The sequence below is a fragment of the Bos javanicus genome, chromosome 10 (genome assembly GCF_032452875.1).
Source record: "Bos javanicus breed banteng chromosome 10, ARS-OSU_banteng_1.0, whole genome shotgun sequence".
In the NCBI taxonomy this organism is placed as follows: Eukaryota; Metazoa; Chordata; class Mammalia; order Artiodactyla; family Bovidae; genus Bos; species Bos javanicus.
The window spans coordinates 50,730,343-50,755,852 of record NC_083877.1 but is presented as its reverse complement, the minus strand read 5'-3'; the positions used below and the strand labels follow the sequence as shown (position 1 = coordinate 50,755,852).

At 42.9% G+C, this 25,510-nt stretch overlaps 1 protein-coding gene across 1 annotated transcript; it reads left to right on the top strand.

The window, feature by feature from the left end:
* The first annotated feature begins 49 nt into the window (after positions 1-49).
* Positions 50-24,733, top strand: CCNB2 (cyclin B2). Its single transcript, XM_061431151.1, has 9 exons — positions 50-205; positions 2,078-2,206; positions 2,312-2,425; positions 11,139-11,309; positions 11,861-12,019; positions 13,639-13,875; positions 14,171-14,311; positions 22,896-23,006; positions 24,460-24,733. The coding sequence occupies exons 1-9, from the start codon at positions 182-184 to the stop codon at positions 24,568-24,570; spliced, it is 1,197 nt and encodes a 398-aa protein (XP_061287135.1). The 5' UTR covers positions 50-181; the 3' UTR covers positions 24,571-24,733.
* Positions 24,734-25,510: the final 777 nt, after the last annotated feature.

The following is a 25,510-nucleotide window of genomic DNA, read 5'->3' as shown; positions in this document are numbered from 1 at the left end:
GCCGCCCAATGGGGGCGCGAGCGGCGCGGTATTTGAATCCTGGAACTAGACGACTTCTCGAAGATCTTCAGCTTGCGGGCCCGGAGCGCTGTCCTAACTTCGCGGCGGAAGCTAGTCCTCTCTGTGTCCAGTCCGCGTCCTTCCCTGGGCGGGGCTGCCACTCTTGCTTGTCCGTTTCCTCATGGCGCTGCTCCGACGCCCGACGGTGAGTGGGCCGGCGACCCTCCGCACGGTCCTGGGCCCGGCCGCGCTGCCTGCTCCGCCGACTTTCGCTTCTCTTTCTCCTCGGCTTTGAACTTCGTTCCAAGCTGCGCCGCTTTCCTCTTCCTGCCGTCGGCTTGGGCCCTGGGGCCTGGCCGGCCCTGAGGCCTATCCCCTACGGCTGACTTCTCCCCGCCTTGCTTCCGCTCTCCCGGTGCTGGCTCCTGGCCTGGCAGTCCCTTCCGCGGGGCGAGGGAAGTGTAGGAAAACGCCTCGGGCCTGGCACTTGTCAAGTGAGTCCCTGGAGCGCTGGGCCTAGGACTGGGCAAGGGGTTCCCGAGAGCGCTTTGTTGTCAAGAGAGTTATCTAAATACAGCTTCTTGGGGTTTTCTTCCTCTTTCAGTCCTTGCCAGCTAAGGAATCAGCGGTGGGGAAGGGGAGAAGGACGAAGAAATTCCGCAGGCTGAAAAGTATTTCAAATGTGTAATCAAGCAACAGCTATGGCTGTTTTTCAAATGTTTGCACATTTCACTTTGTATGAGTTTCCTCTTTATTTCTGCACACGAAGTCTTACAAGGCTAAGTTCGCCAATGTATGGTCTTGTCCCTTTAAAAAAGTAATTTCCTTTACTCAGATGTAATAGAGATATTATTTGGAGCCATATGGCAGACTAAAAGAAGGTCCAAATTCATTTATTTCATCTTTGCAAAAAACAAAGTGTTAATGGTTGTGTGGATTTTTTCTGTGGGTTTGAATCGTACCTGGATCTGCTTTTTTCCTTGCTGAAAAGTAGGGGGCCCTGACACACCTGAGCTCCATCCTCCTGGCTGTAGGCTTGTTAAAAGCTGCTGATTTCCCCTTCCAGATGGATTGACCTAGATTACCACTTCAACCCACAGGAAATTTCGAACACTTTTTAAAATTGGCAGTGACTTGAACAGTGTGACTTTTGAGGATCCTAATAAGTTGAATACATTCTGTATTTAACTGTAATCCTTTTGTGAATGTGAGTCAAACTGATAAGTAATTTTTGTCTAAACTACCCATAAAGTGCTTTCATACTCAAATTCTCTTCTATTCAGGTAAGGCTTGCATATTCCCCTGCCCATCTATCTGTTCTGGTAGGTCCATTCAAACCCTCTGTTGGAAAATATGTTAAAATTAGGACCCCAAATTATCAAGAATAGTACATGCTGTTTTTTTCTCCTGAAATGTTTATCACATATAATAAAACAAACTTTTCTATGTAAAACTTTTCTTGTTTTTACTAACAAGTTTTTGTTTCTAAGTGCATTCTAACACATGTTAACAATTTTTATTTCATACAATTCACAGTTTCTCTGAATTTGAGATAAAACTATTTTACCCATGAAAACTTTTCTAAATATCCCTAATAAAAGAGAGCTCACATGCTATGGCACCCTCATAGCTAAAAGGCTGTCTTTAAAGATGTTGCCAATCTGAGCACTTATTTGTAGAATCAAAACCTAGTTTAGGTTTTAAACATCTGGCTTTTAAACAGCTTTTTTAATATTGTATCTTAATTGCACCTGTTACTCATCTCTGTCCAGAAAGTTTTTTAAATAGATGCCATTCATATACAGGGTCCATATAGGAAATAGCCACTTACCTGTGAAGCTCTTAGTGGGATTAAAAAAAAAAGTGAATGAGTGTATTTGCCTAATTTAGAGTGATGTTATAAATAGAAAGTAGCATTTTTAGACTTCCTAAAATTTGCCTTTCCCTCTCGCAGATAGACCTCAGTAGATTCACCATTGCCAAATCAATTCTGAACCTGAGGATCTGACACCAGCAAAGTATTGTAAATTATCTCAACTTTCAGTAATTTGTTTCCTTGTTTTTTTGTTTTTTTTAGGTGTCCACCGATTTAGAGAATAATGACACGGGAGTTAATTCTAAACCTAAAAGTCATGTGACTATCAGGCGGGCAGTTTTAGAAGAAATTGGAAATCGGGTTACAACCCGAGCCATACAAGTAGCTAAGGTAACAACTGTGAGGGCTGCACCTCTGCACACTAGGTTGACCCTGTAGAGCACTCAGTGGCAACACAGGCTGTCTTGCCCTCTTTACATTTCTTTTTCATTTCAGAAAGCCCAGAACACTAAAGTACCTGTTCCACCCACCAAAACAACAAATGTCAACAAGCACCCGAAACCTACTGCTTCTGTGAAACCAGTGCAGATGGATGTGTTGGCTCCAAAGGTAGGAAATTCTGAATTTACAAGCATACTTAACAGAGTAGCCAGTTTGGGGCTATGGTGTAAGGGCACCTTTATCGTCACTGTCACTTTTGAAGAACATTGATAGCAGGAGCTCTGCTTTAAGACAACAGTGTAGAAAATGAACATCTTTGTAGTAATGGTACCTTAACATAATGTTATGACCTTGAGTAACAAAGTTAAATACCTTAATACCTAAATAAATTTCATGATCCCAGAGGAAAATTTGATAGATTTTATTAAAAATAATTCACTATAGGAATGAACTTGCCTGTGAAGGGGGTGGAAGCTTGGAATTCTGAGATCTTCACTCATGGAAGAACAGAGCATACTACAACTGAGTATGCTTGTGTATGCGCGTATACACAGTTACTGCTGCAAATCGTGAACTCTGACTGGAATCAACAGTTTTTCTTGGAGTCCTTCCTTATTGCACTGAGTTGACATTATCTATTATAAATCTAGAAAATAAAAGAACCTTGGGGCTTCTCTGGTGGCTCAGTGGTGAAGAATCTTCCTGCCAGTGCAGGATGTGGGGGTTTGACCCCCGGGCCAGGAGGATCCCACGTGATGAGAAGCAACTAAACCTGTGTACCAGCAACAAGAGAAGCCACCATGAGAAGCCTGAGCACCGCAACTAGAGAGTAGGCCTAACTCCTGCAGCAAGAGAAAAGCCCGCACAACAAGTCCTAGAGCAGCTGAAAGTAAAATATAATTAAAAAAAAAACTTTTATTATTAAATATATAGGTATTTACACCTACATATTTGCATATTTATAATTTATTTGGCTGCATTGGGTCTTAGTTGTGGCTTGTGGGGTCTTTTGTTGCTGCGTACAGACTCTCTAGTTGTGGCGGCCAGGCTTAGTTCCCCTCTGGCATGTGGGATCTTAGCTCACCAACCAGGAATTGACCCACATCCCCTGCATTGACAGGCAGATTATTAATCACTGGACCACCAGGGAAGCCCTGCATATGCATATTAATCTGCTCTCTTAACAGACCCGATTCATTAAATGTTGGTGCTGGGAGAACTCCGGTAGCTTTTTTTCACACTCCACACATCCTTTACCAAAGAACCATGTCTCAAGTTCAGCACAGTCTCACAACTTTATTGTTTCTGAGCCTACTTTTCAGTTGTCTCTGACAACTCACAGAACTCATTCATCAATCTCATGTGAAGCTTTTGCTCTAGGACCACTTTTGTGTTGGACAACTAGTTGATGCCTGGTATCTTTGCACGCAGCAGACACTGGACAGTTTGGCCAGTGCACAGTTGGCTCACAGAACTTAGGTTATTATCTCCAGAGGCAAGCGAGATCTTAGAAAGGATTTTATAATAATTCAGTTATGTTGGAGACCAAAAGGAATGCTTTCAAGAAATTCTAAATTAAGGCCCAGACCAATTATCCTTGTCTTATCCTGGTGGCTTTTGGATATGACTAAACTTAGGTGTGCTTCTGAGTAGACACAGGTGAATATTCAAGCTGCTAAGGCATCTGAAGTACATATTTCTGTCTTATTCTTCTTTAAAATTTATTTTTATTTGTTTTTAACTGGATGGTAATTGCTTTGCAACGTACTGTTGGTTTCTGCTGTACAACAGGTGAATCAGCCATAAGCATACATATATCCCCTCCTTGCACCTCCCTCCCACCTCCCACTCCATCCCACCCCTGTAGGTTGTTGCAGAGCGCAGGGCTGGGCCCCCGTGTCATACGGCAGCTTCCCGCTTGCTGTCTCTTTTACACACGGTGATGTGTATATTTCATGGCTACTCTCAGTTTGTCCTCTCCTCTCTGTTCCCCCTCCATGTCCACAAGTCTGTTCTCTACGTCTGTGTGTCTGTTCCTGCCCTGCAGATAAGTTCATCGGTACCATTTTTCTAGATCCCATATTTATGCATTCATATGCTATGTTTGTTTTTCTGACTTATTTCACTCTGTATAACAGGCTTTAGGTTTGTCCACCTCAGTTCATCTGACTCAAATTTGTTCCCTTTATGGCTGAGTATATTCCATTGTATATCAGTACCACAGCTTATTTATCCATTCATCTGTCAATGGACATCTAGGCTATTTTCATGTCCTGTTCATTGTATTAATAAATAGAGCTGCAGTGAACATTGGGGTATACATGTCGTTTTGAATTGTGGTTTCTTCAGGGTATATGCCAGTAGTGGGATTGCCGGATCACACAGTAGTCTTATTTCTAGTTTTTAAAGGAATCTCTATATTGTTCTCCATAGTGCCTATGTCAATTTACATTCCCACCAACAGCACAAGAGGGATTCCTTTTCTCCACATCCTCTCCAGTATTTATTGTTTGTAGATTTTTCATGATGGCCATTCTGACTGGTGTGAGATGGTGCCCCATTGTGGTTTTGATTTGTAGTTCTCTAATAATGAGAGATGTTGAGAGCATCTTTTCATGTGTTTATTGGTCATCTGTCTGTCTTCTTTGGAGAAATGTCTCCAAAGAAGGTCTTCTGCCACTTTTCTGAGTGTGTTGTTTGTTTTTTTGATATGGAGCTGCAGGAGCTGCTTGTATATTTTGGAGATTAACTCTTTGTCATTTGATTTGTTTGCAATTATTTTTTCTCATTCTGAGGGTTGTCTTTTCATCTTGTTTATTTCCTTTGCTGTGCAAAATGCTTGTAAGTTAAATTAGGTCCCATTTGTATATTTTTATTTCCATTAGTCTTGGAAGTGGGTCAGAGAGGATCGTGCTGGTGATTTATGTCAGAGTGTACTGCCTATGTCTTCCTGTAAGATTTTTACATTTTCTGGTCTTACATTTAGGTCTTTAATCTATTTTGTGTTTATCTTTGTGTATGGTGTTGCTGCTCAGTCACTTCAGTCGTGTCCGACTCTGTGCGACCCCATAGACGGCAGCCCACCAGGTTTCCCCGTCCCTGGGATTCTCCAGGCAGGAACACTGGAGTGGGTTGCCATTTCCTTCTCCAGTGTATGGTGTTAGGAAGTGTTCTAATTTCCTTCTTTTACGTGTATCTGTCCAGTTTTCCCAGCACCATGTGTTGAAGGGGCTATCTTTGCTTCATTGTATATTCTTGGCTCCTTTCTCAACAATAAAGTGCCCGTAGGTGCGAGGGTTTATCTCTACACTTTCTATCCTGTTCCATTGGTCTGTATTTCTGTTTTTGTACCAATACCATACTGTCTTGATGCCTGTAGCTTTATAGTAGTATACTTCTGTCTTCTTAAACCAGGCTTCCTGGTACTGATTGCTCCTCCTGGGGAGAGTAATGACGATTATCCCTAAAAAGGAAACCTTAAACTGAAGCTGCACATACTTATTAAAACACACATCTGATTCTAGTCACTCTTGCTCAGTGCCTTCAGGGTATTCACTTCCCTTTGGATAAAATCTAAGCTCCCTAGCCATGGTCTCCCTCACCTTTCCAGTCGGTTTCTGTCACCTCATACACTACGCTCTCCATTCTCAAATCAGTGCTTAGTCCCCAGACTTGCCTTGATTTCTTGGCTTCCCTGGGACTTTGTACTCATGTGCCTTTGCCTACTCAATGAGTTGTGCGCTCTCTGAAGACCTTACTAGGTTTCTCCCTAGGACCTCAGGTAGCTTTTCTTATTCCTTCTAGTAGTTCTTAAATTCTTTAGTAGATGAGTTATACCTGTATACCTCTTGCTCACCTGGCCCTTCCTCAATTCAAGACCTTTTCTTTAAGAGGGAAGGGCATGATTTGAATTGCTACATATCCTGTGGCTGTTACTGTTTTCTTCTTTTCTAAGACTGGAAACTGTCATCGTTGAGTTTTTATGTAAGTTAAATTTGTTTATTATCCTGCCTTCTCTTTCTTTCTATATTTTATTACATTAATATGTATTCTTACAGCCTAGCAGTCCTAGGCTATACTTTGAGAAGTACCTCTTATTCTTTAAAAAAAAAAAAAAAAGTAATGGTTTATTTATGCTTCATTACTAAATGCTTGTTTTAACTCCATACAATTTTAATTTGTGTAATTTTTTTTTTTTTTTAATAATCACCCAGTCACGATAAGAAAATAAAATACTGGGTATCTACTTGCTCAGTCTTTGCTTCCTCCTGTTTTATTCATAGGCTGGAATGTGCTTTCCTGCTTTTTCATGTCAAATACTTTCTCAATTTAGAATAAATTAGTTGATCAGAAGAAAACATTACACTTGCTCAAGAGGGCACTGCCAAAGTAAATGATCAGTTCTAGGAATCTCTGAACCTAGGTGTCTAAGTTTCTTACACTCAGTAAATATTTACTGAACCCTACTATATGTCAGGGGGCCTTCCCAGGTCTAGCAGTGGTTAAAAAAAAAAAAAATCCACCTACCAGGAGGATTTTTCCTCCTGGGTGAACCAGACATGTGGGTTCAATCCCTGGGTTGGCAAGATCCTCTGGAGAAGGAAATGGAAACCCAGTCCAGTATTCTTGCCTGGGAAATACCATGGACAGAGGAGGCTGGTGGTATAGTCCGGTGGGTGGCAAAGAAACAGACATGACTGAGCAACCATGCCAAAAAAAATGTGTCAGGGATGATATAGGTATTTGAGATACCTTAGTGGACAAAATCAGTTTGAATAAATGTAAGGTTATAGAACTTACATTCTGGTAGAAGTAGAAAATAATATGCATAATATATAAATAAAGTCTGTGATATATTGTTGTTCAGTCGCTAGGTGGTGCCTGACTCTCTTGATCCCATGAACTGCAGCACACCAGGTTTCTCTGTCCTTCACATCTCCTTGACTTTGCTGAAACTCATGTCCATTGAGTCAGCAATACCATCCAAGCATCTCAACCTCTGTTGCCCCCTTCTCCTCTTGCCTTCAATCTTTCCCAGCATCAGGGTCTTTTCCAATGAGTTGGCTGCGTATCGGGTGGCCAAGGTATTGGAGCTTCAGCTTCAGCATCAATCCTTCAATGAATATTCAGGGTTGATCCTTTAGGATTGACTGGTTTGATCACCTTGTTGTCCAAGGGACTCTCAAGAATCTTCTCCAGCACCACAGTTTGAAAGCATTAATTCTTCGGCACTCAGCCTTCCTTATGGTCCAGCTGTCGCATATGTACTTGACTATTGGAAAAACCATAGCTTTGACTGTACGGACCTTTGTTGGCAAAGGTTGTTTGCTTTTTAATACACTGTCCAGGTTTGTCATAGCTATTCTTACAAAGAGCAAGTATCGTTTAATTTTCTGGCTGCAGTCACTGTCTGCAATGATTTTGGAGCCCAAGAAAATAAAATCTGTCACTGTTTTCACTTTTTTCCATCTCTATTTGCCATGAAGTGATATTACTAGATGCCATAATCATAGTTTTTTGAATGTTGTGCCAAGTGTTTTGAATGTTTTAAGCCAACTTTTTCACTGTCCTCTTTCACCATGAAGTCTCTTAAAAAAAGAAAAAGTCTCTTTAGTTCCTCTTCGCTTTATGCCATTAGTGTGGTATCATCTGTATATCTGAGGTTGTTGATATTTCTTCCCGCAATCTTGATTCCAGCTTGTGCTTCATCCAGCCTGGTATTTCGTATGGTTTACTCTGCTAAATAAGAGTTAAATAAGCAGGGTGACAATATACAGCCTTGATGTATATTGGAACCAATTTGGAACCAGTCTGTTGTTCCATGTCCAGTTCTAACTGTTGCTTCCTGACCTGCATATAGGTTTCTCAAGAGGCAGGTCAGGTGGTCTGGTATTCCCATCTCTTTCAGAATTTTCCACAGTTTGTTGTGATCTACACAGTCAAAGGCTTTAGTTTAGTCAATGAAGCAGAAGTAGATATTTGGAATTCCCTTGCTTTTTTTTGTGATCCAATGGATGTTGGCAGTTTGGTCTCTGGTTCTTCTCTTTTTTAAATTCAGCTTGAACATCTGGAAGTTCTCAATTCACTTATCGTTGAAGCCCAGCATGAAAGATTTTGAGCATTACCTTGCTAGTATGTGAAATAAGTGCAATTGTGCAATAGTTTGAACATTGTTTGGCATTGCTCTTCTTTGAGATTGGAATGAAAACTGACCATTTCCAGTCCTGTGACCACTGCTGAGTTTTCCAAATTTGCTAGCATATTGAGTACAGCATTTTCACAGCATCATCTCTTAGGATTAGAAATAGTTCAGCTAGAATTCCATCACCTCCACTAGCTTTGTTCATAGTGATGCTTCCTAGGGCCCACTTGACTTCCCATTCCAGGATGTCTGGCTGTAGGTGAGTGATCACACACCATTGTTGTTATCTGGATCATTAAGACCTTTTTCATACAGTTCTTCTGTGTATTCTTGCCACCTCTTCTTAATATCTTCTGCTTCTGTTAGATCTATACCATTTCTGTCCTTTGTAGTATCCATCTTTGCATGAAATGTTCCCTTGGTATCTCTAATTTTCTTGAAGAGATCTCTAGTCTTTCCCATTCTGTTGTTTTCCTCTGTTTCTTCGCATTGTTCATTTAGGAAGGCTTTCTTATCTCTCCTTGCTATTCTTTGGAACTCTGCATTCAGATATGTATACCTTTCTTTTCCTCCTTTGCCTTTCTCTTCTCTTCTTTTCTCAGCTATTTGTAAGACCTCCTGAGGCAACCACTTTGCCTTCTTGCCATTTCTTTTTCTTGGGGATGGTTTTAATCACCAATCCTGTACAGTGGTACGAATTTTCATCCATAGATCTTCAGGCATTCTGTCAGATTTAGTCTCTTGAATCTATTCGTCACCTCCACTGTATAATCATAAGGGATTTGATTTAGGTCATACCTGAATGGCCTAGTAGTTTTCCCTACTTTCTTCAAATTGAGCCTGAATTTTGCAATAAGGAGCTGATGATCTGAGTCACAGTCAGCTCCTGCTCTTGTTTTTGCTGACTGTATAGAGCTTCTCCATCTTCGGGTGCAAAGAATATAATCAGTCTGATTTTGGTATTGACCATCAGGTGATGTCCTTGTGTAGAGTTGTCTCTTGTGTTGTTGGAAGAGGGTGTTTGCTATGATCAGTGCATTCTCCTGGCAAAACTGTTAGCTTTTGCCCAGCTTCATTTTGTACTCCAGGGCCAAACTTGTGTGTTACTCCAGATATCTCTTGACTTCCTACTTTTGCATTCCAGTCCCCTGTGATAAAGGACATCATTTTTGGTATTAGTTCCAATAGGTCTTATAGGTCTTCATAAAATAGTTCAGCTTCGGCATTAGTGGTTGGGGCATAGACTTGGATTATTGTGATATTGAATGGTTTGTCTTGGAAATTAACTGACATCATTCTGTTGTTTTTGAGATTGCACCCAAGTAACTGCATTTTGGACTCTTTTGTTGACCATGAGGGCTACTCCATTTCTTCTAAGGGATTCTTTTCCACAGTAGTAGATATAATGGTCATCTGAATTAAATTCGTCCATTCCCGTCCATTTTATTTCACTGATTCCTAAAATGTCAATATTCGCTTTTGCCATCTTCTGTTTGACCATATCCAATTTACCTCGAGTCATGGACTGAACATTCCAGGTTCCTATGTAATGTTTTTTAACAGCATCGGACTTTACTTTCACCACCAGACACATCCACAACTGGGCGTTGTTTACCTTTGGCTCAGCCTCTTCATTCTTTTGGAGCTGTTTTCTCTGCTCTTCCCCATTAGCATCATGGACACCTACCGACCTGGAGGGCTCATCTTTCATTGTCATGTCTTTTTGCGTTTTCATAGTGTTCGTGGGGTTCTCAAGGCAAGAATAGTAAGTGATTTGCCATTCCCTTTTCCAGTGGACCATTTTATCAGGCCCTGACTTGCAGGGACATGCCCTTCAGCCACCTCATGTAGCTGAATGACATGCCCTGTGCCCTGGTTGTCCCCCTGCTGGTCCTCGTTGAGCGTGTAAACCTTCACTGGCCATTGAATGTTGGTCAGTGTGCCATCCGGGGGCCAAGGCAAAGGCCCTGCTGGAGTCACCTGGGAGGGGCTCTGGGAAAGGAACTGATGCTGAAGAACGCCCAGGAGTGGGGTGCACCCCCACCTCACTGCTGCCATTGGCCACCCTAGGGCCGTTACATCACCCAGGAGCAGAGGGCACCCCGGCCTCTCCTCTGTGGTATATTAGGAGGTTATAGATTCGTTGGGTAAAACACTAGAGAGATGAAACGTGTGTGTGTTGGGGGAGGGGGGGACGCTATAGAAACAGATGGTAATTTTAAATAGGGGTAAATCTAATTGAAAAGATAACACTTAAGCAAAACTTGAAGAAGAACGTGAGGGAATTACCCACGTGGATACAAGGACTGAGCCTTCTGGGAAGAGGGAGCCTGCTTGTGGTGAGGGAGGGCTGACCAGGAGGCTGATGAGGAGCTAACAGTGGGGAGAGAAGTAAGCGATGGGTTAGCAAGGGAAGAGGGAAGGGCCAGATCATGTAGGGCCCATAAGCCCTACCTGGGCGTACACTGTGAGGACCTGGGTTTTCATTTTGAGTAAAATTAGAGCATTTTTTTTTTTTTTGACTAAAGTACATTTTTAACTGAAGGATGAGACCATTTTTAAACAGAAGAGTTTATCTCCAAACACTTCATCTACTTGAATTATTCACCTCTTACTCTGAAATGTATTTGTTGGGGCTTTATTATTTATAAAAATGCATGTGATGCTTTTAACCAGTTGACCCTGCATTTGTGATCAAGTCTGCTCCTAAGGTCCATGCGCTTTCCCTTGTGGGTACAGGGTCCTTCTCCCACACCTCAGGACATCTCCATGAAGGAGGAGAACCTCTGCCAAGCTTTTTCTGATGCCTTGCTCTGCAAAATTGAGGATATTGATACCGAGGACTGGGAGAACCCTCAGCTCTGCAGTGACTACGTAAAGGATATCTACCAGTATCTAAGGCAGCTTGAGGTGAGAGGGCCTTTGTGGTTTTGTTGTACAGCAGTGTGGAATCTGCCACACAGCTGGGAAGGAAATGAAATTCGCTTTTTTTTTTTACTTTAAAAAAAATTTATTTAATGGCACCCCACTCCAGTACTCTTGGCTGGAAAATCCCATGGACAGAGGAGCCTGGTGGGCTGCAGTCCATGGGGTCGCTAAGAGTCGGACACGACGGAGCGACTTCACTTTTACTTTTCACTTTCATGCATTGGAGAAGGACATGGCAACCCACTCCAGTGTTCTTGCCTGGAGAATTCCAGGGACCGCGGAGCCTGGTGGGCTGCCGTCTATGGGGTCACACACAGTCGGACACGACTGAAGTGACTTAGCATAGCATAGCATAGTTGAATTACAATGTGTTAATTACTGCTGTACAGCAAAATGACTCGGTTATATATACATATATGTTCTTTCTTGTATCCTTTTCCATTATGGTTTATCACAGGACATTGACTATAGCTAAAGCAGGACCTTGTTGTTCACCGAAGTCAGCTTTTTAAACTTTTCAATTCCACCCACAGGTTCTGCAGTCCATAAACCCACATTTCCTAGATGGGAGAGACATAAACGGCCGCATGCGTGCCATCCTGGTGGACTGGCTGGTGCAAGTGCACTCCAAGTTCAGGCTGCTGCAGGAAACGCTGTACATGTGTGTTGCCGTCATGGACCGATATTTACAGGTGAGCCCGCTTTGGGGACTCTGCGCAGAAGAAAAGACCAAAGGCCAGTTTATGAGATGCCAAAGAACTTCAAGTGCTAGGGAAGGCGGTAGTTCAAGCATGTCACACTTCCAGGAATGCTGACCATTGCTTTTAGGTCAGCCTGCTGAAAAGTGCCCAGAGGAGATGCTGTCTCACCACAACCATTCATCAAAGGAGACAAACCAGCAGATGGTCTGAAAGTCCATCTGAAGCCCACGGTGCCTTTGGAGGCTGGTTCTCCAGGCCCACTTGCACAGTTTCCATAGTTCAGTACTCTTTGGTGTTAAGCTCTCTTATGTGAAAGATGAAGAGTTTAGCTAGAGAACTTAATGGCTTCCAGCCAGTCATAGCATTGAATGACTGTAGAAGAGGGAGGAGAGTTTTCTTAAAAGGGCTGGAGGGATGTGTGGGGAGTATACTCAGAATGTGAGGTCTAAAGCAAAGAGGAAGGTAAGAAATGAAGCTGAGAGGCAGAAATAATCATCAAAATATCTACAGTAGTGCAAGAACACTGAGAAGAAATGCCAGACCTTGACCTCTAATGTGTTATCTACCAACTGGTAGTCCTGCAGGTAAGGATTTATTGATTTATTTTTAATTAATTTATTTGGCTGCACCAGGTCTTAGTTGCAGCATGTGGGGTCTGGTTCCCCAACCAAGGGTTGAACCCAGGCCCTCTGCATTGAGAGTTTGGAGTCTTAGACACTGGATCACCAGGGAAGCCCTAAGGTTTTATTTATTTAAAGTCAACATTTATAATATAGGTGTAGGTCAATTACAGTGCTGCCCAAACAATACAGTAATATCTGTGTTGATAATAATGACCCTGAGAGTCTGCAAAATGCTAAGCAACCATAGAGCCATTGGTTTTCATTGTCCAAAAATCCTCAGTGGTATAGAAAGCATTGTCATATTTTTGGCAGATTTTCAATACTGAGAGTTAAAGCAAAACACGCAAATTCCTAGTTTAAAAAAAAAAAGTCAAGAGAAGGACTTACACTCTAGATTTAGGTTTCCTCTGACACTGAAGCATCTCTGGAAGGGTCTTCAGGCTGAATAATAAGTGTACTTTTGGTGAGGATTAAAGGAACGCTTGAGGCCCCCCTTCCTTGGCCCTCCTCACCTGTTAAACTCCTGCTTTTTCGGTTGGCCACATCGTGACTCAGACCATGCTGAGTGCCACATTGGGGCTTCCCCAGACACTCAAGCCAGGACGATGCGAGCAGAGCACTGCCTGGGAGCTTGGTCATCAGGCTAATTCTTCCCTGTCAGCAATTGACTGATCTTGGGCTGGTGTCTGCATCTCTTCTCAGGCTATCTAATTGTGAGGGAAAAAATATGTACTGCCCAGGATTTTTGTGAGGATTCGATGAGATGATTGAATCTCAGCCCTGTGCCTGGCACAGAGCGAGCACTCCATGACAGGCAGGTGCCGCATGCTGTGGTGGTGGCTGGTCAGTGCTGAGGTTCCTGGGCCTTAAGAGAGGTGTGAGCAGGGCTGATGTGGGCTTCTCCAGGATTTGGTTTGCTCTCACTTTCCTCCACCCAGAGCCCCCGTTCTCCTTGGTTAAGACTTCTGGCACATTGTTCTTCTTTAGGTTCAGCCAGTCTCTCGTAAGAAGCTTCAGCTGGTTGGCATTACGGCACTGCTCTTGGCTTCCAAGTATGAGGAAATGTTTTCTCCAAACATCGAAGACTTTGTTTACATCACTGACAATGCTTATACCAGTTCTCAAATTCGAGAAATGGAAACTCTGATTTTGAAGGAACTGAAATTTGAGCTGGGTCGACCGCTGCCGCTACATTTTTTAAGGCGGGCGTCGAAAGCTGGGGAGGTAAGTGCCTCCAGTTCTCTAGGAGACTTTATTTTGCTGTTTGTTGTCTCATCCCAGAAATGATCCAATGAAAAGAAAGCTTATGAGTTGATAGGAAACATTTCTTAGACAAGTCCTAATACTTGTCAGTTCTTAAAAGACTTTATGTTCTGTGTTTGTAATATGCTGGGGAACAGATCAATGCCTGGGAAGGAAAAGAGATTTCAGTGGCTTTGAGTTCCTAGATCTCACCCAGAATTTTTCAGGAGAGTAGTAACAGCCGTGCTTCTTTCCATCTCCGGCTGTTTTTTCGTAGGTCGATGTTGAACAGCACACTTTAGCCAAATACTTGATGGAGCTGACTCTCGTTGACTATGACATGGTGCACTATCACCCTTCCAAGGTGGCGGCAGCCGCTTCCTGCCTCTCCCAGAAGGTTCTAGGCCAAGGAAAATGGGTGAGTATTGAGTTTAAGAAGAAATGTACTAGCTATATTTTAGGGCCTCTTGATATGAAATGTTTTAGCATTTTCACAGTGCTATACTTGAAATAGCTGTTAAAAGTCCACAGGCCAAAAAGAGCCTCTGGAATGATGCAGGTGGAGACTGGGGGACTATGCCGTGGTATATTACACATGTGTTACAGCATCGTCAAGAGTGAGGAAGGCCACTAGAACTGAGGCAAGAAGATTTCTGGGTTATTTTGTTAAGTGAAACAAGCAAGTTGTCAAGCGCATAAGACAAAATAGGGCCAAGACCTGACCTTGTTTAGAAGGGTAAAGATGAATTGAGCCACTTTCAGGTTCATTCAAGTAGTCAAAGATGTCAGCTGCTCCCTGGGTTCTTGTTTCGAACATCAAAAAGGATAGCAGTGAAACATAGGGGACTGTTGCCTGCAGTCAGAGGAGCAGTTTTGTGGACGAGCCCACTCTTGACCACCACTAAACAGTTTTATTTATTTATATTTTTTTTTAAAAAAGCACTTATTTATTTGGCTACACCAGGTCTTAGTTGCAGCATGTGGGATCTAGTTCCCTGATGAGGGATCCCCTGCATTGGGAGCACAGAGTCTTAGCTGCTGGACTACCAGGGAGGTTCCTATTAAGCAGTTTTAGAGTCCACAAACAGCAGAGAAAACACATTAGCTGAACCCAGGAGGCAATAAGACCCCATCTTATCACAAGATCACAAAGCCAAGGCAGATCCATGTGGTTCCAACCTTTGTCTGCATGGCCTGTGATGGATACATGCAAGATTGCCAGGGCGCCATGGTGAACCTGTTCCTCTACACAGTCGATAGAGTTTACATTTATATAAGAAAGAATGGAAATAAGAGAGAGGGGATATGTATGTGTGTGATGTATTTGCTCATTTTTCAAAAAACATATAAATGGAAATGAATGAAGATGGATACCTCTGGGTGTGGGTATGGGGAAGCAGGACTCCTGGTTATAATTTTTTATTAGCTTGTATACAACGTAATGTAACTTTTTTGACTTTTGAACAATATTGGCATTCTATGCAAATCCTGAACTGGAATTAAGCAGAAAAATGTTACTATATATTCAGAGTGGCAACAGAGAGAAGAATTAATTCTGGTAGCTTTTGAACACAGCATTCTGACTGTGCATCTATAGTGGGATGTGAAGGTCAATAAAATGAACAAAAAAGGTCACATTTAAAGCTTACTTGGGAGGTTCACTAATCTGTTAATAGGAGGTAGTAGTCTGTTAGAATTCTGAAAGTATGTTGTAGGATAAAGCAAATAAGAGTAGACCTTCCTTGGTGGCTCAGACAGTGAAGAGTCTGCCTGCAATGCGGAGACCCAGGTTCGATCTCTGGGTCGGTAAGATCTCTGGAGAAGGGAATGGCAACCCACTCCAGTATTCTTGCCTGGAGAATTCGACAGAGGAGACCATCTATGGGATTGCATAGAGTTTGACATGACTGAGCAAATAAACATTCATGTTATTAAGGATGAAAACTCTCACTGTAAGAAGATAAAATATTGTTAACAAACAAAAAGAAAACCCTGTAATATTAATTCTGTTTTAGAAACATCAATAAATTAATAATGAAAGGACCAGAAAGAGTGATAACCCAGTAGCAATGAAGATGCCTAGTGCTCTCATCTTAGATACTCAAGGCATGACCCACTAGGAACTAGGGCTCCTTTGAGAAATATCTGATTTCAGAACTATGGCAGGGGAAGTACACGGTGAGCCTAGAGCAGTTTATAACAGGGAGCAAGCAAATTCTCAAACATCAATGGGGTTACGTCAAAAGAGGACATAGAAACTGGCTTGAAAGGGTTCCTTCTGACTACAGTTGAGTATTAAAAAGAATTATGATCCAATAGATTATAATGCATTAAAAAATGCATGAGTCCATAATGATAAAAAAGGAAGAAAGGAAGATGAGGAAGAGAGGGAGGGAGTTAAAAAAAAATTCAGTAGAAAGCCCAGCTAATTAGAAATAATGGTAGAGATAGAAACCCACCATTTTTAAACCCCCAGTGACAATTGATTCCAGCAAGGATCATCAATTGATGATTATAAGGATTAGGTAAAATAATTTTGGAGAACAAGATTCATATTGTTCTCCAAGTATCACCCCTCAGTTGCATAGTGATTCTGAAGAAAACCTGTATCTTTGACAACCTGACTTGACCTCCTTCTCATGCAGTAGGAAGTATGCATTTTCCCCTATCGACAATTCATGTTCAAAATGTTGTATTTGAATCTAGCCATCAGGAAACAGACAAATCCAGAATGTGGGAAATTCTCAAACCAGCTGGCCTGGATCCTTCAAAAAAGTCAGTGTCACTTAAAGCCAAGAAAATGGGAGTTTGAAATTAAACACCAAAGACAACAGCAACCAAATGGACTGTGTGTACCTTATTGGACCCTGGATATATATTAAAAAAAAAAAATCTGTAAAAGATATTTTTGCAGCAATTGGAGAGATTTGAATATTGACTGTATAATAGATGATACTGTGGAACTGTTGATGTTTCTTATGTGATAAAGTTATTGTGGCTAGGGAGGAAAATATCAATAGTTTTTAGGAGATACTTGTGAAACATTTAGAAGTGATGTGTCATGGTGTCTGCGACTCACTTCCTTTTCCATAATTTATTTTCATTTATTTTTGACTACGCTGGGTCTTGTTGCTCATGCAGGCTTTCTCTCATGGTGGTGAGGGGGCTACTCTATAGTTGTGCTGCACAGGCTCCTCATTGCAGTTCTAGGCTGCACATATTTCAGTAGTTTCGACTTGTGGGCTCTAGAGCGCAAGCTCAATAGTTGCGGCACACGGGCTTATTTGCAGCACAGCATGTGGAATCTCCTGGAACCAGGGATCGAACCTATATCCCTTGTATTGGCAGGCGGCTTCATAACCCCTGAACCACCAGGGAAGTCCTACGACTCACTTTCACATGGTTCAGCCATTCGATGGCTTCACATATCACATACAACTTTTGCTGAACCGTGTGAAAGTGAGTTGCAGATGCTATGAGTGAGTGGCAGGGGAGGAGAAGAGGAGGAGAGAAAGTGGTGAAATATTAAGAACTGATGAATCTGCACAAAGACTATACAGATATTCATTATTTTATTCTTTCAGTTTTTCTATAGATTTGAGATTATTTGACATAAAAATAGGCAAGGATGGGGAGGTGGGAGGGAGGTTTAATAGAGGGGCATATATGACATGAGTTTGAGCAAACTCCAGGAGATGGTGAAGAACATGGAAGCCTGGCGGCTGCAGTCCATGGGGTCGCAGAGTCGGACATGACTGAGCGACTGAACAACAACAATGGTTTATTAACGCTGTTGTATAGCAGAAACCAACAAAACATTGCAAAGCAATTTTCCTCCAATTAAAAACATTAAAAAACACACACAAAATTGGAGACAAAAAGTCACTGGTCCACGGAGGGCACGTGATCTTGGTACCAGTGGCCCATTTTAGTCAATTAGAGCTGCTTCCTTGGCTCTAAACCTAGCAACTGTAGGCCTCCCTGTTTACTGGCAGTTAATATCAAAATGCCAGTAGCTGTGTGTTACATCAGATTCACTCTTGCTTACTTCTTTTTTCCTTTAAACTATTTTAGGATTAAGGTTATATTGTGGTTTATTTTCCCAATTATATTGTGCATATGAAAGTGGTGTGTTTTAGCTTTTAGAATTTTATCACAAACTGAAATCGTCAGGTTACATATCTTCATGCAAAATAAGTCTTACTATCAGTCAACAGCTGTCTTTTTTGCTTAAATTTTGTTCTCTGGGAGGCTGGGTGTACATGCTTCTGAGTGCTGTGGCTTTTCTCGTTCTTAACCATGAGGGCCCAACAAGAGAGCCCTGTGTGTTGTGTGCCCAAGTTCCTTCAGTCGTGCCCGACTCTTTTGCAACCCTCTGGGCTGTAGCCTGCCAGTCTCCTCTGTCCATGAGAATCTCCAGGCAAGAATACTGCGGTGGGTTGCCATGCCCCGCTGCAGGGGATCATGGCCATGCCTCCCTGACCCAGGGATCAAACTTGCTTCTCTTGTGTCTCCTGCATTGGCAGGTGTTCTTTACCACTGGTGCCACCTGGGAAGTCATAATTCTTTTGGGTTTCATAGCTTAGATTGCTGCTTATGTCCCAGTTTCTTTCTTTTTTTTTTTTTTTAATTTATTTATTTTTGGCTGTGCTAGGCCTCCCTTGTTGAGCGCGGGTTTTCTCTGGTTGTGGCAAGCAGGGCTACTGTAGTCACTGTGCATGGGCTTCTTACTGCAGTGCTTTTCTGGGTATAATGCGTGGGCTTAGTTGCCCCATGGCATGTGAAATCTTCCTGGACCAGGGATTGAACCCGTGTTCCCTGCATTAGCAGGTGAATTCCTTTTTTTTTTTTTTTTTTAAATTGAAGGATAATTGCTGTACAGTATTGTCTTGGTTTCTGCCGTACATCAACATGAATCAGCCACAGGTATACCTATGTCCCCTCCCTCTTGAACCTCCCTTCCACCTCCCACCCCATCACACCCCTCTAGGTTGTCACAGAGCCCTGGTTTGAGTTCCCTGGGTCATAAAGCAAATTCCTACTGGCTGTCTGTTTTACATATGGCAGTGTGTATGTTTCCATGCTACTCTCTCTGCATTTGTCCTGCCTTTTCCTTCCCCCTCCCCCTGTGTCCCTAAGTCTGTTCTGTGTGTCTGCATCTCCATCACTGCCCTGCAAATAGCTTCATCAGTACCATCTGTCTAGATTCCATATGCATGTGTAAATATACGATATTTTGTTTTTCTCTTTTTGACTTACTTCACTCTGTATGATAGGCTCTAGGTTCATCCACTTCATTAGCACTGACTCAAATGCTTTCCTGTTTATGGCTGAGTAGTTTTCCATTGTACATATGTACCACAGCTTCTTTATCCAGTCATCTGTTGGTGGACATCTAGTTCGCTTGTCCTAGCTATTGTAAATAGTGGTAGCAGGTGGATTCTCTTTTTAAAAAAAATTAATTAATTTAATTGGAGGCTAATTACTTTACAATATTGCGGTGGTTTTTGTCATACATCGACATGAATCAGCCACAGGTGTACATGCGTCCCTGAACCCCCTTCCTGCCTCCCTCCCCACCCCATCTCTCTGGGTTGTCCCAGAGCACTGGCTTTCATTGCCTTGCTTTATGCATCGAGCTTGCACTGGTCATCTGTTTTGACTATGCCAAAGCCTTTGACTGTGTGGATCACAATTCAGTTCCATTAAGTTCAGTCATTCAGTCATGTCCAACTCTTTGCGACCCCATGAATTGCAGAACGCCAGGCCTCCCTGTCCATCACCAACTCCCAGAATTCACCCAAACTCATGTCCATCGAGTCGGTGATGCCATCCAGCTGTCTCATCCTCTGTCATCCCCTTCTCCTCCTGCCCCCAATCCCTCCCAGCCTCAGAGTCTTTTCCAGTGAGTCAACTCTTCACATGAGGTGGCCAATACTGGAGTTTCAGCTTTAGCATCATTCCTTCCAAAGAACACCCAGGACTGTTCTTTAGAACTGAGTGTTCTAAAGAACACTCCTTTAGAATGGACTGGTTGGATCTCCTTGCAGTCCAAGGGACTCTCAAGAGTCTTCTCCAACACCACAGTTCAAAAGCATCAATTCTTCGGCACTCAGCTTTCTTCACAGTGCAACTTTCACATCCATACATGACCACTGGAAAAACCATAGCCTTGACTAGACGGACCTTTGTTGGCAAAGTAATGTCTCTGCTTTTACAATAAACTGTGGAAAATTCTGAAAGAGATGGGAATACCAGACCACCTGACCTACCTCTTGAGAAACCTGTATGCAGGTCAGGAAGCAACAGTTAAAACTAGACATGGGACAACAGACTGGTTCCAAATAGGAAAAGGAGTACATCAAGGCTGTATATTATCACCCTGCTTATTTAACTTATATGCAGAATACATCATGAGAAATGCTGGGCTGGAAGAAGCACAAAGCTGGAATCAAGATTGCCGGGAGAAATATCAATAACCTTAGATATGCAGATGACACCACCCTTATGGCAGAAAGTGAAGAGGAACTAAAAAGCCTCTTGATGAAAGTGAAAGTGGAGAGTGAAAAAGTTGACTTAAAGCTCAACACTCAGAAAACGAAGATCATGGCATCTGGTCCCATCACTTCATGGGAAATAGATGGGGAAACAGTGGAAGCAGTGTCAGACTTTATTTTTCTGGGCTCCAAAATCCCTGCAGATGGTGATTGCAGCCATGAAATTAAAAGATGCTTACCCCTTGGAAGGAAAGTTATGACCAACCTAGACAGCATATTAAAAAGCAGAGACATTACTTTGCCAGCAAAGGTCCGTCTAGTCAAGGCTATGGTTTTTCCTGTGGTCATGTATGGATGTGAGAGTTGGACTGTGAAGAAAGCTGAGCGCCGAAGAATTGATGCTTTTGAACTGTGGTGTTGGAGAAGACTCTTGAGAATCCCTTGGACTGCAAGGAGATCCAAGCAGTCCATTCTAAAGGAGATCAGTCCTGGGTGTTCTTTGGGAGGAATGATGCTAAAGCTGAAACTCAAATACTTTGGCCACCTCATGTGGAGAGTTGACTCATTGGAAAAGACCCTTATGATGGGAGGGATTGGGGGCAGGAGGAGAAGGGGATGACAGAGGATGAGATGGCTGGATGGCATCACTGACTCGATGGACATGAGTCTGAGTGAACTCTGGGAGTTGGTGCTGGACAAGGAGGCCTGGCGTCCTGCAATTCATGGGGTCGCAAAGAGTCGGACGCGACTGAACTGATCTGAACTGAATATACATGTTTCAATGCTATTCTCTCAAATCATCCCACCCTCACCTTCTCCCACATAGTCCAAAAATCCGTTCTTTACATCTGTGTCTCTTTTGCTGTCTTGCATGTAGGGTCATCGTTACCATCTTTCTAAATTCCATATATATGTGTTAATATACTGTATTGGTGTTTCTCTTTCTGACTTCACTCTGTATAATAGGCTCCAATTTCATCCATCTCATTAGAACTGACTCAAATACATTCTTTTTTATAGCCGAGTAATATTCCATTGTGTTTATGTACCACAACTTCCTTATCCATTCGTCTGCCAATGGACATCTAGGTTGCTTCCATATCCTGGCTATTGTAAAAAGTCCTGCGCTGAACACTGGGGTACATGTGTCTCTTTCAATTCTGATTTCCTTGGTATGTATGCCCAGCAGTGGGATTGCTGGGTTGTATGGCAATTCTATTTCCAGTTTTTTAAGGAATCTCCAGACTATTCTCCGTAGTGGCTGTACCAGTTTGCATTCCTACCAACAGTGTGAGAGGGTTCCCTTTTCTCCAGCACCCTCTCCAGCATTTATTGCTTGTAGACTTTTGGATCGCAGCCATTCTGACTGGTGTGAGATGGTACCTCATTGTGGTTTTGATTTGCATTTCTCTGTTAATGAGTGATGTTGAGCATCTTTTCATGTGCTTGTTAGTCATCTGTATGTTTTCTTTAGAGAAATATCTATTTAGTTCTTTGGCCCACTTTTTGATTGGGGTCGTTTATTTTTCTGGTATTGAGCTGCATGAGCTACTTGTATATTTTGGAGATTAATTCTTTGTCAGTTGTTTTGTTTGCTATTATTTTCTCCTATTCTGAAGGCTGCCTTTTCACCTTGATTATAGTTTGCTTCGTTGTGCAAAAGCTTTTAAGTTTAATTAGGTCCCATTTGTTTATTTTTGTTTTTATTTCCATTACTCTGATAGGTGGGTCATAGAGGATATTGCTGTGATTTATGTCAGAGAGTGTTCTGCCAATGTTTTCCTCTAAGAGTTTTATAGTTTATGGTCTTACATTTAGATTTTTAATCCATTTTGGTTTATTTTTGTGTATGGTGTTTAGAAAGTGTTCTAGTTTCATTCTTTCACAGGTGGTTGACCAGTTTTCCCAGCACCATTTGTGAAAGAGATTGTCTTTTCTCCACTGTATATTTTTGTAGCAGGTGGATTCTTAACCACTGAGCCACCAGGGAAGTCCCCCGGTTTATTTCCTAGTCCTGAACCTCTTCCCCTGACTGCCAGGATGGATATCTGGGCTTTCAACTCCCCACTGGACGCTGCCACGCTGGGCTGTTAAGCGGGGACTGAGGCGTGCCCTTAATGTCAGCCCTTTCTGGGCTGTTTATACTGTGTCCCTCTTTCCTTCCCCTTTCAGTGTGGCGACAGAGGCAAGCCTGAAAGCTTTGTTAGTTGAACTAACCTACTTATCTGTGCAACCTTCTTTAAAATGTAATTATTTGGGACCTTCGCCATTTGATTGAGCTGAGAGTTTTTGTAGTGTCTTAACTTAGTCCAGCTCAGAGCCAGAGTCATCCTGTGTTTCCTGGCAGCTTTGCTGATACTGCGATAGTGGTTGAGGCTGAGGCTGAATTTCCAGCAGGGAAGGATATTTTTATAGCTTTTACATCACTAATGTCAGCATATGTAAGATGTGCTCTCCTAAGGGAGAGGGGATTTCATCTCGCGGCTGCTTTGCACTGTGTTCCAGAACTTAAAGCAGCAGTATTACACCGGCTACACAGAGAGCGAGGTGCTGGAGGTCATGCGGCACATGGCCAAAAACGTCGTGCGTGTCAACGAGAACATGACCAAGTTCACCGTGAGTACTCTTCCCGCACCTGGTCAGACTCTAGGTTACGGGTTCAGGGTATGAGAGGACGGATGTGTATGTGTTTGCATCTTCATGTAAATATTTTGGCATGTGTGTGAGTCTGTTTCACACATGTTATCTTTCTCTAGTAGACCAGGGGCTGGAGCATACAGATAAACCCTGAGAGCTGACGGCCTTTACAACAAGGTAGATGGGCTCCCTGTGTCCAGCCCCAGGCAGCTGTTCAGTGCATTACCCATGTTCCACCCAACTTTCTGGGGCGGGCGCACCGCGAGCAGGGAATGCCAACCTGCATGTAAGGGCCCGGCTTGAGTGGCCCTCTGGAAGGCTTGGGTATTCGGGTGACCTCATGCAGGGCCTTTGTCCAGCATCTTTTAGGACAGTGACTGAGAGGGACTGCCCAAGTGACACTAGTGGTAAAGAAGCCACCTGCCAGTGTGGGAGACATAAGTGATGTGGTTCAGTCCCTGGGTGGGGAAGAGCCTCTATTCTTGCCTAGAGAATCCCATGGACAGAGGAGCCTAGTGGACTCCACGCCATAGGGTTGCAAAGAGCTGGACACAACTGAGCAACTAACACTACAGTGCACCTGAACAGCAAGCGTGGTGAAGGAGGCGAGGCAAGCAGCCCATTCAGGAAGAGTCCTGGCGGCCGGCGTCTGTCTCTTTATGGCCCACCTGAGAGGAGAAACCAGGGGAGACAGGGTGCTGTCCTGTGCCTGTGTGATGCTGAGTATCAGGGCTCACCCAGGGTCTGGTGGCGAGAGCAGGTGTCCTCACGGTCTGGCGTGCGTCCTTCCTTGTAGCTTCAGCATGACTTAGCACACCAGGGAAGCAGTGTGTTTCGATCCTGAGAGTGTCCTCTGGGACCTGAGCACCAGTTACCGCTCATCTTTATGGCCAGTTACTGCTCCAGTGCTGGTAAATTTGTTACGTCCCAATGGCACTAGATATGATAAACAGCTCCTATCTCCACCGCTTGTGAGAGAAAGTCTGCTCTCTGGACCTTGAAATCGTTTGTTCCCCGTCACCTGTGCTACCAGCTGGGTTTTATCCATTCCTAGGCATGGCAGGAAATTGCCCTAGAGCAGTGTTCATCAACCTTTTCAGCACCAGGGACCAGTTTCATAGAAGACAATTTTTCCATGGATGGGATGGGGGGCATAATTTCGAGATGACTAAAGCACAATTACATTCATTGTGTACTTTATTTCTATTATTTTTACATTAGCTCCACCTCAGGTCATCAGGCATTCGATCCCAGAGGTTGGGGACCCCTGCCTAGTGCACTTGTGATCTTTACTGGTTTGGCATCATCATACCCTTTGGAGATTGTGGATCTGGCCCTTTGATACTTGTAAATTAGACTAGGAATAAGGTGTAAGGTTGGGGGCGTCGTGGGGGGCTCCTGATGTGTGCTTAATCGCTGATGACTTCTGCAGGCCATCAAGAATAAGTATGCAAGCAGCAAACTCCTGAAGATCAGCACGATTCCTCAGTTGAACTCAAAAGCCATCCAGGAGCTTGCCTCACCTCTGCTGGGACGGTCCTAGGCTCCAGGGCCCTGGGGAAGAGTGTGTCATTCGTGCACTTTGTCTTGCTGATCTGGAATTCCTGAGTTTGTATATAGTCCTCTGGTCTATCTCATGAAACCTCTTAGACCAGTTTTCTAAATGTATATTGAGGAAAAATAAAGCTATCGATTTTCTTAAGGTATCCTGTGTGTTTGTGTTTGGGTATTCTATACTGAAGAAGTCAATAGAAGCCTTGCTATGACTAATTTCTTTTTGAGCTGTTATGATTGTTATATGTAGACATGGGAAAGATTTAAGCCATTTTCTCAGAGAAAACTAGAACTTTGCTTCAGTGAATACTCAACTATTCCTAAACTGTGAATATAAGAGTATTGGTTCATCATAGAAAATTTAAAATGGAAGAATAACCATGACATTCTCTTTCAAGATCATGCTTATCTATCCTCTAATTCCTGCACAGGAGCACCTGGCCCACTAGGGCGATGGCTTCCAGAAGGAACCCTCTTAATGTGTTTCACTCGAAGGCACGGGTTGAGACCAGGAACAGTAGTGCCAAGGGGCCACAGCTGGAAAAGGAAGCAGGCCTGTGACATCCTGTTAAAGGTGAAACCTAGGATGCTTTTTTGTTTTAACTACTTTATGGTTTACTTTTCTTCCCTTTGGTGGGCATTTGATTACATTTAGTACTGTTTTCTAAGAGGGGGTACATTCTCAGTCTCCAACCACTAACCTGAAAAAGAAAAAAGTCTCTTACAGCAACAGCTTCCTAAACTACTAGTTCGACAAGATGGTAGTTGGTTTTCTGAGGGACAGGAATTAGATAAATTTGGGAAACACTGCAAACTCATGTAGGATTCACAAAGGCTCAGAAGCTTTGCAGTAAGCTCACTTAATGCGGTTTCCTCAACCTAGAATGTGTTAATAGCTGCCTCCTGCAGCACCGAGGTCCACAGGTGCC

Excerpts from the sequence above, each read along its gene's own strand:
- CCNB2 (XM_061431151.1), top strand. The coding sequence starts at position 182 with ATGGCGCTGCTCCGACGCCCGACG. Across the intron at positions 14,312-22,895 it reads TTCTAGGCCAAGGAAAATGG|AACTTAAAGCAGCAGTATTA; the intron begins GTGAGTATTGAG and ends ACTGTGTTCCAG. Across the intron at positions 23,007-24,459 it reads AGAACATGACCAAGTTCACC|GCCATCAAGAATAAGTATGC; the intron begins GTGAGTACTCTT and ends TGACTTCTGCAG.